This window comes from Heterocephalus glaber, unplaced genomic scaffold (assembly GCF_053883595.1).
Source record: "Heterocephalus glaber isolate CG9 unplaced genomic scaffold, H.glaber_assembly_v1.0 deba00000122, whole genome shotgun sequence".
Lineage (NCBI taxonomy): Eukaryota > Metazoa > Chordata > Mammalia > Rodentia > Bathyergidae > Heterocephalus > Heterocephalus glaber.
Genome location: NW_028258138.1, coordinates 1,953,934 through 1,967,069, shown reverse-complemented (window position 1 = coordinate 1,967,069; position 13,136 = coordinate 1,953,934). Strand labels below are relative to the sequence as shown.

The window sequence follows — 13,136 nt, the reverse complement described above, 5'->3', positions numbered from 1 at the left end:
GGATTGTGGATGTTACTGATTCTCAGTTCTCCATCATTAAAATGGGAAAAGACAAAACAGGAAACAGGAAACAGGGAGGTCCGGGGATGGAAGGGAGGGAATGGAGGAGAGGGGAATGCAAACAGAAGGAAGACATGTCATGTACACATGCCAACTCCCTGCAAAGAATGCAATCACTGTGGGCTGCAAACATGGACTGATAAAAATAAAAATTTTTAAATGGAAAAAATAATGTACCCTGGCCCCGCCCCCAAGGTACACTGAGGAACTTTCAGGCCAAAGCCTATGTCACCTCATTCACAGGTGGGGACTGGGTCAAGCCAAGAATAAGTCACTGGACGAGGGCCTGAGCTCATGTGACTTTTGTATTTTTTTTTATATTGGCATTGAATCCTCTGCATTGAGCTATATCCCGGCCCTTTCTTATTTTTCACTTGGAGACAAGGCCTCACTGAGCTGCTAAACTCCCCAAACTGAGCTTGAACACGGGCTCTTCCTGGCTGAGCCTTCCTGAATGCTGGGACTACGGCTGTGCCGCACCACGCCTGGGCCTGCGCTTGTATTTTGGCCCAGTGCTGCTCAAATTTCGCTTGGATGTCTAACGGTTAGCCGGTAACATGCTACCTCCTTTCCTCTTTACTTTGAGCCATCGCCGCCAACGAGGTGAAATCATACATCGCCACAGCATCCTGGAGCCTGACCCAGAGCAGGAAGCTGCACAGGGCCGCTGGCCCGGAAGCTAATTCAGAGCCCCTGCTCCGGAACGCATGGCCCAGATAGGCAGGAAGCGGGGGTGACGGCGCCTGGGTCCCTGGCTCCTGCCCGAGGGCGGCCTGGGCTCACTGAGCACACCTGTCCTGCTCCTGGGGACTCCGGAGCTCCACCAGTGCTACAGGTGAGGGACTAGTGGTGGGGTCCCAAGGTGAGCGGTAAATGGTGACAGGACAGGGGGATGGGATCTGGCCAGGGCGGCAGTGGTGGCAATGGGCATGGGCCACGTCCATGCCAAGCTGAGGACGGCCGTCAGGTGTGGGACCAACAGGATGGGCGGAGTCAGGGAGCCTCGGCTCCCAGCCTGGGTGAGGGCCCGGAAGGTCCCAAGGCGTCGGGTGAGAACCTTTCGGGGAATCGGCTCATCTGCCTCAAGAGCTGTGTCCGGGCGGGGAAGGGCGTTTACCCTGCACTCTGATCCTGTCTGCCACGTGCAGCATTGCGTGGCTGTCAGACGGTAACATCCAGAAAGACCCCGGGAGGCTGGGTTCCCTCAGCAGGCCTGGGGCCAGCCAGGCTGGCCTCGGGTACAGGCTCCCCACACCCTTGAACAGGTGCTTCTCAGGCCCAGCCTGCTCCTAACTGGCTCACACGGGCACCTGCCCTCCTGCTGGGGGCTGCTGGGCAGGGCGCAGGGCACTGCTTCTCTGGCAGGCGAGGCACTGCCCGAGCCACCCTCTGCACCAGGTCAGAGGGAGCTCTGCGGTCCCATCCTCAGCCTGAGCACTACTGGGTCCCTCGAGGTAAGTTATGCCGCCTGCACTGACCCCACACAGGACCTCCTTGCCACCGTGAAGCCATGGGGCCACCATGCAAGATGTGCCCAGCGCCCCACAGGAGCAGACCTCAGGCCCTGTACCCTCCCGGGGGGGGCCGGATTCAGGGGCCCCTCTTCCCCCGTGGGGTCCTCATGGGGAAATGGCAGAGCCACACACACACCAACGCCTGCCGGTGCCCGAGCCCCTCACACAAAACTGTGCAGCACCTTCCCAGACCCTGCGCCCTCCTCCTGTGAGCGACACGTCACCTCTGGGTGACTACACCTCACAGTGGGTGCTGTGAGTCGCCTTTACGCTGCACTGCTCAGGGAGCGCTGATGACCAGGAAAGCCCACATGCTTTGTTTCGTCCTGCACTCAGACCTACCCGGGCTGGGCTGGGCTGAGGCTGCAGATCTGTGACACGGAGGCGCTGTCAGAATTGCCAGCCGTGACCTAGAAACGGATCACGCGCCAGGTGCACTAAAGTCACCAGCTCTAGCTGTGACCCAGACCTGGTGGCCACTCCCTCTGTCTTGGTCACTTCCCCGGTCGCTGGGACACAACATCCGACACCCACAGTTTAAGGGAGGAGAGGTTTACTTTGGCTCAGGTTTCTGTCCACAGGGCGGCCTGGCAGAGGGGCCTGGCGAAGGAGAGCTGCTCACCGAATGGCAAACGGGAAGCAGAGAGAGAGGAGCCGGGAGGAGACGAACCCTCCAAACCACTGCATCTCCTAACAGCACATTCAGCTATAACTCATCTGCAGATTAATCCACCCACAGTACAGCACCCCGTGATCCAAGCCCCTGTCAAAAGCCCCCAGGACCACACAGGCTTTGTGGCACCCAGATATGAACATGACACTCCCTCCAGGACCTGGCCCTGCTGCCCTTGGGGGACAGCGAGGCCAGTATCTGAGGAGGAGCCAGGCTGGAGCATGAGCCCGAAACCTCAGTGCACAGGGCTCCTGCAGAGACCCCACAGGAAGCACAGGGCTGGGAGGTGACGTTATCACTTCCTGTCGATTCCACATGTGAGCTTCCTGTTTCCCACCACAGGATGTGGCTCCTTCACACAGGGTGCATGGAGAGGCAGTGTCTGCAATGGGCCTTGAAGGCTAAGTAGGAGTTTTCCAGGGAGGAAGAAGGGTCAGGAGAAGACGGTCTGCACAAAACAGCACAAAGGGTGTGACTGGAGGGAGGGGCCAAGTGAGTCAAAACACTGTTGGGCCTACAGGATACCAGCTTTGGGCAGCACAGCCCGGGGTCTGAGTCCCAGGGCCAGACTCTGGCCTGTGTGTGCCCCGCTGTGCCCATGCTCAGCCATCTCACGGGCAGCACGAGAGGGACAATGCCCAGCAGCTTAGCATGGCCTCTGCCGCCTCGGATGTGGTCTTGGGAGCCACAGTCTTGCCATGGGCTCCTGGCATGGAGCGTCCTGGTGCCTGCTCCGTGGACTTCCCCTAAGACCCCTTCAGCTCCTGGACCCAGGGACTCTCTCTTCTGAAGCAACAAGATGCTCCAGAGGCCTGAGCTGGAGCCTGGGCACTGATCGAGTCCAGCATGGCCACAGGGTGGCCACATCATGACCCTGAACAAGTCCCCGAACCCCAAGCACGTGGGTCTCCCAACCAGGAAGTAGGACACACTCAGCCCACACCCCAGGAGGCCCTCAGGGGCCCCACGGCCATGCTCCCAAGACTCAGCACAGGGGTGCTCCTGCTGTCTCCTGCAGAGGCCCTGATGGGCGGGGTCTGGACAGTTGTTAGGTGGACACCAGCTGTCCCCCTAAAGCCTCCTGCGACCGTGGGGGGCTCTGGGAAGGTGGACTGGACTGTGGGGCTGACAGCTGCTGACCCGTAGGTAGGAGGCAGGGCCTGGTCAGGCGGGGCAGTCATGGGGCGTGGCCCGGAAGGGTCCATCTCCCTCCCGGCTCCCCCTTCTCTCCCTGCTTCTGGTCCTTCATGCGGTGAGCAGCTCTCCTCCGCCAGGCCCTGCTGCCACACCACCCTGCCCTGGAGCCAGCCATGGACGGAGATCTCCACAGACTGAGCTGTGGGTGTCGGATGTGGGTGTCCCAGCAATGGGGAAGCTAACTCAGACACTTCCTTAGGGCCAGGAGAAAAGGTCAGAGGCCTTAGCACAAAACATACCACTTACCCAGCATCAGACAGTTTGGAGCTTTCCACAAAATACACACACTCTTTCTTCTTGATGTTTTCAGGGATCCATGAACTCAGATGTTCTTGCTGTGGGCAGAGAGGGCACTTTGAAGTCCCGAGGTTGTCAAGTCACAAACCCCCAAAAGTGCTCATCCCGGGCCTCCCTCCAAGCTTGTGTAGAGGGACCCGGCACAACACTGAGGTAAGACACTTGGACGGCTGTTCAGGGTGGGTTCAGGAGAGGGGAGCGAATCTGTGCTGTTTCCTCTCCGACCCAATCTGAACGTGCGCTCCACAGCTTACACGCTAAGGTCACCCTCCTCGGGGACAGTGGTGCGCTGGAAGGTGTGCAGGGTGCGACCCGGGCCCCTTGCTTTGGTGCTTGCTGTCTGAGACCTGCAGACCCTTCCCACCTGCCGGACAAGGCCGCTCCAACATCCGCATGTGCTTTTAACCGGTTTATCGGGAGCGCCGGCCACCACAACAATAAAGGATGGGAAATTACTGTGCAATGGGGTGCAGAGGGGGAGCCCCACACAGCGCAGAACCTGTGCTCACCGCTCGTTTCCCAAGCAGACCACAGGGGAAGTGACAGCGCAGTCCCCAGAGAGGAGGTCCAGCCCCAGGTCTCCACAGGCCCTGGCCCAGGGAGTTTCTGGGCGGCAGCCCTGGGCTGGTAGCCCCCTCTCTGCCCAGAAGGGAGCATGCCCACCCCAGGTCACTGCTGAGGCCCCGGGGAAGCCCACCTTCGCACTGCTGCTGAAGGGACACTGCAGCCTCCTACTCTTGCACAGGCTGCTGTTGCTCCGCCGGAGGTTGGGGACCAGACCCAGATCCACCACCCTCCTGGGTTGCACCCCGAAGCCATCCTCCTGCTCGGAGCCAGCTTTCCTGGGGCCGGAGGGCTCCATCCCAGCCCCCAGCACCAGCTTCTGCCTGCTCGTCCACCTCCCTCAGGGCGCTTCTCTCCGGCTCGCCAGGCCGGGGCTCTGGAGACACCCCAGAGTGAGGGGCTGCTGAAATAGAGCAGAGAGAGGAAGGTGAACGGATGTTTTGAAATGACCGGGTCACGTGTTTCCTTGTGGGGAGCCTCCATCCTCGTCTCCCTGGCCAGTCTGCTCTTTCTCCTGGCTGCCCACCTCTGCTCTGCCTGGCAGGACGATGGGCAGCGTGGAAGGACATATATGCGGGGCCCCGTGTCCATTCATTCGGTCACAACCTCAGGTCACTGTGCAGCCCTCCCTGCCTCTGCCCTGCATGCACCAGAGATGCCCGGAGAGCCCAGACCGGGCAGGAGGGACACGAGCGAGGCCGTCATGTGCCCTGTGTGCACCCCCAGTTCCGCATCTCACGGTTCCAGACATGAGTTTGCTTCTTTCACTTTTCCAGAAAGAAAAGAGAAGCAGCCACTGCCTGCGGAAAGTACCGCAGGCCTCACCCCAAGGGGCGACCCCGCGGGTCAGAATGAGCCCCCTTTTCTCCATCCCTCTCTCCTTGGCCCACCCCTGGGGCCACAGAAGTGAGGACACATGTATTTGAGTCCCGCAGGCTTCCTGGGCCGTGGTGCCCAGCTGTCCTCCCAGGGGCGCTGCGAGGCCGTTGGAAGGACTGGCTGTGCCAGGGCTCCTATTCTGTTGTGTGCCCGATGGGGGTGGTCTCAGCAGGGCTGAGGGGGAGCTACTGGCCCAAGTGTTCGGCCACATCAAGGGGTCGCCTGACACACGTCCCCACCCACACACTGATCACCTGCTCCCTGAGCCAAGCCAGGGATGTGGGGCCTCAGCTGACCTCAGAGAGCCTCTCGGGTCCCCTACTCCCACCCTCTTCCCCGTGCCCCTCAGCCACAGTCATCCCCAGACTCAAGCCTCACAGATCTGAGAGAAGAGGGGCCATCTCATGCCCGGTGGCTTTTCAGGGTCCCCTGCTGCCCCGCACAGCAGCTCACCTGCCCCCCAGCCTGATCCCAAGGCCAGCAAATCAGTGAGACGTGTCCCACGGGACAGAAGAGGGCAGGCCGGCCACAGGGGACCTGCCCTAGAGGTGGCTGGCCTTGGACAGGCCCCTCGAAATGCTAGAAGTGAAGGGGGCCAGAGTGGGGCTGAGTGAGTGCCAGAGGATTTGTCCGTCTTAAGGACCCTGAAGGGTTCCTGGTCCTGTTGGGCAGGTGGTAGGCGCAAGCAGGCTGGAGGGACAAAGCCACGGATCCAAAACGGCGCGCGTTGCCAGTGAGCGAGGAAAGGCGTCAGGGCACGGTCGTCGGCGTTGTTAGGTCTCGGACGCAAAGCGACCCCACGAGCAGCGATACCTCGCGGTCATGCGCGGTGCCCAGTCCTGCTGACACGGCCACCTGGCGTGCACCCCAGAGCAGGGCCCCGGCTCTCCCGCCTGCCCCGGCCTGCAGCCCAGGGACGTCAGGGAAGGAAGCGCTCTGTGGAGACCCTGCCTCAGGCTGGCCCTGGGTTACAGAAGAGCTGTCTGCAAGTTTCTCCCACGACCAGAGCCCCAGGAGCCACTGGGCATCTACAAGGACAGGAAGACGCCCGCCACCCCAGAGCGACTTCTGAGAAATTGGAGATGAGCTCACAGGGCCCCGGGCCGGGCCGGGGAGTAAGTGTGGGCCGGTAAGGGCACCCAGACCGGCCCTTGGGACGCCTGCGTGGCTCCGCCCGCCGTCCCGCTTGCAGGGGGACTCGCCCTCGCTCCGCTCTGCCTGGACGTCTGCAGGCCTGTGCGTCCCACCTGTGCGCTCCTCGGGCAGAGGGAGTGCGGCTGCCCCGCTGCTGGGACCCGGTTCCGGGCTTTTCAGATGGCTGCCATCTGGGGCCTTGCAGGGGCTTTTCACACCCCAGGTGCACACAGCCCCAGTGAGCAGGGACAGATGGGATGGGGGTCTTGAACCCCAAGGCTGACCACGACGCCCTTACAAAGGACAGTGCTCCAGCCTTGTGTGGGTTCCTCCACACACAAGCAGGAGGCTGCTCACTTTCTTCTCGCACTCCTAACAGCATCTGGCCACCCTGGTTTACAGCTAAAATTCTCTAGAAGCGCCTGGCACAGGTGTGTGTGCTGAGCATGCTTGCAGGTCAAGGGATGGACAGACGCCTACTCAGCATGCAACAGCACTCACCTGGATACAGCACTTGCAAGAAGTCCTACAGGGGGCTGGGGATTTAGCTCAGTGGAGCCACGCCTGCCTTCCTAAGCTCACAGTCCTGAGTTCGATCCCCGGTAACAGAAAAGAACAACTATCCATGATGGGAACCCGAAGCTGCTGCCAGAGAGGAACCAGATGGAGCAGCCCGACATGGGTGCATCTCCCAGTGTGAGCTCTGCGGTGGCACCGGGGCGACCCCAGGAGGGGGACAGATGCGTGGGGAGGGGCACCGCCCCCCTCGTCTCCCTTAGCGGGGAAGCAGCTCCCCTGTGTGGGCCCCGCTGGCACCACCCCCATCAGGAGGCACAGGGGGCCAGAGACGAGTCGGGGCACAGCCTCTCCACGCTGGATGTGTACTTCCAGGTGTGCCCGGGATCCCCACCCTCCAGCCCAAAGGAATCCCTGGGAAATAGAAACCTGCTGACTGGGCCAGCCCCGGCTCGCTTTTCCCGCACTGTGAACTCCGCCTCCGCCCGGTCACCAGCACCCTCCTGCCCTGGCTGTGAACAAATCGGAGGCACAGCGCGCCCTGTGGTCTCCTGGGAGGGTCCGGGGCAGGGGCCCAAGATCCCGAGTCCCTGCCGGCCGGAGCACGGAGCAGCGCAGCGGAGCCCAGGGCGTCTGCATGGACCACGCCGCCGCCCGCCCGGCGCCCAGGTGCGCACTGCAGCGGAACTCACAGCCCGGCCGCACCCCAAACCCGAGCCCCGGCCCTGCGCGCGCTACCCCCGACCAGGCCCGGCCCCAACCGCTTTCCGCCGGCGCCGCATTTCCCCGCGCACACCTGCGCACCGCACACCTGCGTACCTGCGCTGAGGGTCGGCCGGCGCCCGCACCGCGGCTACAGCGCCGCCCTGGCCCGCGGCCCGCCCGCACTCCGGCGAGCAGTGTGTACCCGGCGCCCGCCCGCAGCGCGCTCTGCGTCACTCGCACGGAGAGGAGAGCGGGCGGGCGCGCTGCAGCCCGGCCTCCCAGGCACCCTGGGACCCGGAGCTCAGGCCGAGCCAGTGCCAAAGGTCTCGGTTTAAATGGGGAGGGGGTAAGGCAGGGCCGGGATCCCGAGCGGACCGGGGCTGGGTGAGTGGCCCCCTCAGGACTCCAGCTGGAGGCCTCTGCTGCGTCCTCACATAGGGTGACCCACAGCCAGGGGCCCCTCCCAGGAGTGAGGCGGACCCAGCTGGGCAGCCCAGGGCCCGCTCTGCACACCTGCCATGGCCGGAGGGCGCCGAGCAAGCCAGACAGCAAACCACCTCAGACCCTGGACTCGGCGGGCCCTGAGCCTGGCTCTGGGCCGAGCAACTCAGTTCTGGCCCCTGAAAAGCCCCATGGCAGTGGCTTCCCAAGCCACCCCTGAGTCGCCCCTCAAAGTCCCTCTGCCCTCTTTGCCTGCACAGGCAGCCTCAGGTGCCACTCACGGGCCCCACTGGCCGCAGTCTCCAGGAAGTGAAGCGGCCCTGCGGCTCCCATCCTGGAGTGGGGGTCGCCACCACCTGCCCAAGCCACCGCCCCTGCTTTTGTCCCTGAGCGTGCCAGGCCATCATCCAGGCCCTGGCCACCACACCTGTGTCCACAGGACCCCGCCCCACCCTCCACAGGCCAGCAGGAGTACAGATGCCCACAGCTAAGGCACGCCCTCAATCTGCCCCGTGGGAAAGGTGGGCCTCTGCGATTTTTGCAACTCTCCTGGGGCCTCTCTTCCAAGCCAGCTGGCACCTCGGGCCATGGAAGGGGCCACTGGGAGTGGCTGTCACCACAGTGGCCTTGCCCTGCTGGGCTCCAGGCTGCCTGGGGCACACAGACCTCTCCCTTGTCCACTGCCGCATCCCCAGAGCCTGGCAACAAGGAAGCGCTCTACGGGCACCCACAGGACAACCTGCCACACACTGGAGAGGTGCCTTAGGTGCTGGCTAACAGGACAGGAACTGGAGACACACCCATGTCAGCTTGGCCCTGTCCAGCACTGCTTTCTCGGGTGCCTGCTGGCCGGAGAGCCATCTCATTAACTAAAAACACTTCGAGCCGGTTAATATTTCCTAAGACCCTAATAACTGCAGAGCCATGTGATGGACGGGCAGGATGTGGTTGTCAAACACCGCAGGGCCTCTGTGAAAACTGGTCCCAGGTGGAGGGGTTAATAAGCCCAGCATCTCATGAAGAATCTGTATTTATCCACCCCATGTGGCTCCTTTCTCCTGCAGAAAAACCACAGGTTTTACAAGAGGTCCAGATTCCATCCGCTGGGACGCTGATGCAATGGCAGTTATGAAATATTCTTCGCAGGAAAATAAAGGCGCACTGACCACAGACCTTGAATACAGCATGTACTGATCTCCATGGAGCATTACCGTGAAGCACAAGGAGCTCTTCATGGCTCGGGCATTGTGCCCTGGATAGCACTGGCAGCAAAGAGAAAAAGCACAGCTAGTGAAGGACCCGAGTGGCACACAGGAGCAGGGAAGGGAGCTGCAGGCCTGAGATCAGGGCAGGAGAGGAGGGAGGACAGAGCGGCACAGCCGACTCCCTGCATGGGCCCAGATGGTTAAGGGTCACAGGCTTTGCAGCTGGGTGGCCTCTGTCTGCACAGCCCGCTCTGCCGAGGGCCACTGTAGGCCTTGCAGGGATGCAGGGTGTGGCCGAGCAGCATCTAACTTCACTTTCCAGGAAAGGCAGAGGGACAGAGAGAGGCCTGCATGCCTGAGCCCTGGCCTGCAGCAGTGGGCTTCAGATGGGAGCATCCTTGTTTTCCGGCACCTGTGGCGTCCACAGGTCAACAGCTTTCAAGGCATTTCAATAGCTTTCAAAGGAGCTGCGGGTAAAATGTACAGGTGCGGTGGTGGCGAGGGACCACCCAAGATGGAAAGACAGCAGCTAGGGCAGCCCCTGGACTCTGCTCACTGATGGCACACCCATGGGGGGACAGTGACCAGGCAGCTAGGAATGACCTAGGGCCTGAAAGAGCTCGGGACACTGAGCAAAGCCCAGCAGATCCAAGCTGCTCCTCTCTCATCAGGGCAGGCATGGTATTTGCCACAGGGTTCTGACCAGGTCCTTGAACACAGGGTCCAGGTCATTGGGCAGCAGAGTGCAGGCCAGAGCCGGCTGGACACCCTCTGCAGGCGCCATGCAGACTCGATTCCCAGGGTGGCGGTGTTAGGCAGTGGAGCCATCCGGAGTGAGTAGGCCATGGGGGCCGAGGTGCCGTGGGACTCGTGGCCCGGTAAGGTGAGGCAGGAGCAGCCTGTTTGCCTGTGAAGGCGCAGACAGGAGGTGGACTGGACACCAGGTCAGCCAGCACCTGGACCGTGGACTTCTGGCCACCAGAACTGTGGGCTTCGATCTCTGTCATTTAAGACCCCACCCGTGGGACTCTGGTAAAGTGGCCCAAACAGACAAACTGTCCCCTGCCCACTGGTGGGGCAGCCGAGGCTCAGAGCAATGGGAAGCCGCGCCGGGCCCCAGCAGGGAGCGGCCAGCAGCGTGGCCCCCTCGTGGTCTCCATGGGCAGTCGGCACACAGGCAGTTCCTGAAGGCTGGCATGTGCTCCAGGGGCTGGGGACTCAGGAGGTGAGGAGACAGAACTCAGCTGTCGTGGGGCCTTCTGTCACCCTGTAACAAGGGCAAAGCAAGTGCATCCTTTCCGGTGTGGTGAACACTGCGAAGAACAGCGGAGACGGAGCTGGAGCACAGCAGAGCGTGGCTGTAGGCAGGTGGCGAAGCCCAACCGACCTCCATTGCTGCTTGACAAAGTTCCAGCTGGGGGAAAGAAAGGGTGGAACACATCGTACCCTCATGTTTTATTTTTTCTTGCCATAATGTTTATAATTGTTCCTCTGGTCACAGGAGTCATTGTGTTTGTGACTAACAACAAACTGTCCATGAGGCAAATTGGCAATGATGTATTGAAATCTGATCTGGCTCACAAGTCCCAAATTCCAGTTTCTCTTAGTTCTATTGCCACATCCACTCCTAAAGAAACCTCTCCTGAAACCCCCGCTGTTTTCCCACTACTATGACTCCCCCTCTCATTGCTGACATTCTTTTCACTAAAGGGGTCTTACGAAGAGATTGGAAGGACAGACTTTGGATGTAAGAAATAGTGGAAAATGGGAAATAGAAAGAACATTAAGACAGGTAAATGCATTAAGGAGACAAGTTACTCACTATTTCTCACAGTGCTGTAAATATCTCCTGCTCATGGACTATGAACCCAAATGACAGTTAGTTAAGATGAATAGAGGTATAGAGAGGTAGAGAGCTAACAGCAAACTATATTAACTGTTGTGCAGTTTCTCAAGGGCCAGCTGGCGACCACAAGTTTGACATTTAATTAATTAAATCTTGCTTGTACCCCCGCTGCTATGGAGATTCTAATTAAGTTACCCTCTGGAGACTTTGATTAAGTTACCTTCTGTTCTACCTAGGTATGGGAAAATAAGGGGACAATTGTGATTTTTAAGAAATGTATTCATGATGTTCGATGAAATGAATCAGCTTAGAGAAACATACTGTTTAGTAAAAATAACCTTTACCTCACTAGATGTTGCTAAGGCAACCTACAATGTAAACTTGTCCCGCCCAATGCTCCCTAGCTAGTGCTTAGAGATATAAAAATAAATCAGACCCTGAGACTTTTCAGAGGGAGCCTGCACATTGCTTGCGACGGTTCTTTTCTCACTCGCCGGCCCGAGACCTCTCCCCTTCCTACCCTGCATCAACTGCAGCTGGTCTGCGGCAGGCAGGGTGTGAGGGGTTCCTGGCGGAAAACAAACGTCTACTGGGAGCTGCTGGGTTTGGGCCAGTTTGTTAGGCAGCACAGGCGACAGACAGGTGCCTGCAGAGGTGCGGCCAGATGGGTCACCTGGGGGTGGGGCCAGGAAGAAGGAGGCAGAGTTGGGGCCTAGGGCAGCCCAGATCGCCTCCAGGAGCCAGGTGCTGCCAGGTATCCCCCCCCCCGGGACCTCCCCTACAGAGCTCCAGTCTGGGGGCACCCCGCTGTCGGGACCCTGGAGCAAGAGCGGCCACAGCACACCCATGAGTGTGGTCCTTGATGCCAGGGCCATGGGTGCCAGACACCCCAGCAGGTTCAAACCACAGGAGGGTGGGGCGCAGCAAGGTCACTGTCACACTCCCGGGGTGTCCAGTGGGCCTCACAGTTACAGACTGTAAAGGAGGGAGGAGCAGGCTGGGCGGAGGGGCAGCATTTGTGACAGCTATGTGGCCAGGGCCCCCATGTACCCTGGAGCTCAGAGGCCACAGCTCGGCCACCTTGAGGCCCTCCCCTCCTGTCAACGCCCAGCGGTGGGGGTGGGGGCCGTGGCCTGCGCCAGCAGCCCCCTGAGCAGCACAGTGAGTTCACAGAGGGGCCAGCTCTGGGCTGCAGAGGGTGTGGGCAGGTGGCCAGGTGACACACCTGAAGCAGCACACACTCGCACCCTGGCCTGAGCCCACCAGCTCTCCTGCCAGGGGACATGGAAGGGGCACATTCGCACCTGCAGGCACCCAGGAGGATAAAGAGGTGGGCCCCAGGGAGTGACTGCCAGAGAGGGTCCTCGTTGGGAACAAGGACAAATTTGTGACAAGGAAAACAAGCAAGAGCATGGGGAGGAGTCTGTGCTGTGCAAAAGCGAAGCACGGCAGCATCCACTCCCTTCTGGAGGGGACAGCACTGGGGTTTGCTCTCTCCTCCACCCCCAGCCCAGAGCTGAATGTGGGACCTAGGCCCACTCAGGGCAGGGTGTGCGACTCAGATGGGACCATCCCGGAGCTGGGGATAGTGCCCCGAGCTGGACCTGCGGCAGTCAGGATGCTCTGCAGTGGGAGGGTGGGGTGGGGACAGAGGTCCCAAGAACTGTGACCTGGGGACCCTGGAGGGCAGGCTTGAAGCCACCACTCTGGGTCTCTCAGGGGTGGGAGCCAATGTTTCATTTTTGGTTTGAGCCAGTTTTGGTTGCTTTTCTGTCTGTCAGAGTTCTTTCAGGGAAGCAAACCTCTTAGGAGTATTTTGAAATAAGGCCTTTGTTGTACAAATTTGGCTTCATGCAGTCATAGCTGTAGAGAAGTAGAGATCCAAATGGAGAAGCTGGAGGATGCTGGGCAAGTCCCTGGCAGCCCCCCTGTCAGGGGAAGAAGGGGGTGGCACTGAGACCCTGGGAAGGTCTAGCTGTAGAGCAGGGCCAGCAAGGGCAGGGACTGGTGACAGGTCAGGTGATGTCAGGCTGAGTCTGCGGTGAGGGGTGCCAGTGTGCTGGGGCACAGGAGGAGGGAGAGCTGGCTGCAGTGCGAGGACAACC

The 13,136-nt window shown here is 60.5% G+C and overlaps 1 protein-coding gene across 6 annotated transcripts in view; it reads right to left on the bottom strand.

Annotated features, from left to right (window-relative positions):
* Trpm2 (transient receptor potential cation channel subfamily M member 2) overlaps positions 1 to 7,769 on the bottom strand; it is a 52,091-nt gene extending 44,322 nt beyond the window's left edge. For 4 of the 6 annotated variants that reach the window (XM_087211043.1, XM_087211058.1, XM_087211050.1 and 1 more), the window contains exons 1-3: positions 7,654 to 7,769; positions 4,439 to 4,708; positions 3,691 to 3,779 (exon numbers count right to left, since the gene is read on the bottom strand). In XM_087211043.1, the coding sequence (XP_087067169.1) occupies positions 3,691 to 3,779; positions 4,439 to 4,603 (254 nt within the window). In that variant the 5' untranslated portion in view covers positions 4,604 to 4,708; positions 7,654 to 7,769. Of the gene's footprint in view, positions 1 to 3,690; positions 3,780 to 4,438; positions 4,709 to 7,653 lie in introns of those variants that run through there. The other 2 variants (XM_087211046.1, XM_087211068.1) reach the window with 2 other exon arrangements.
* Positions 7,770 to 13,136: the final 5,367 nt, after the last annotated feature.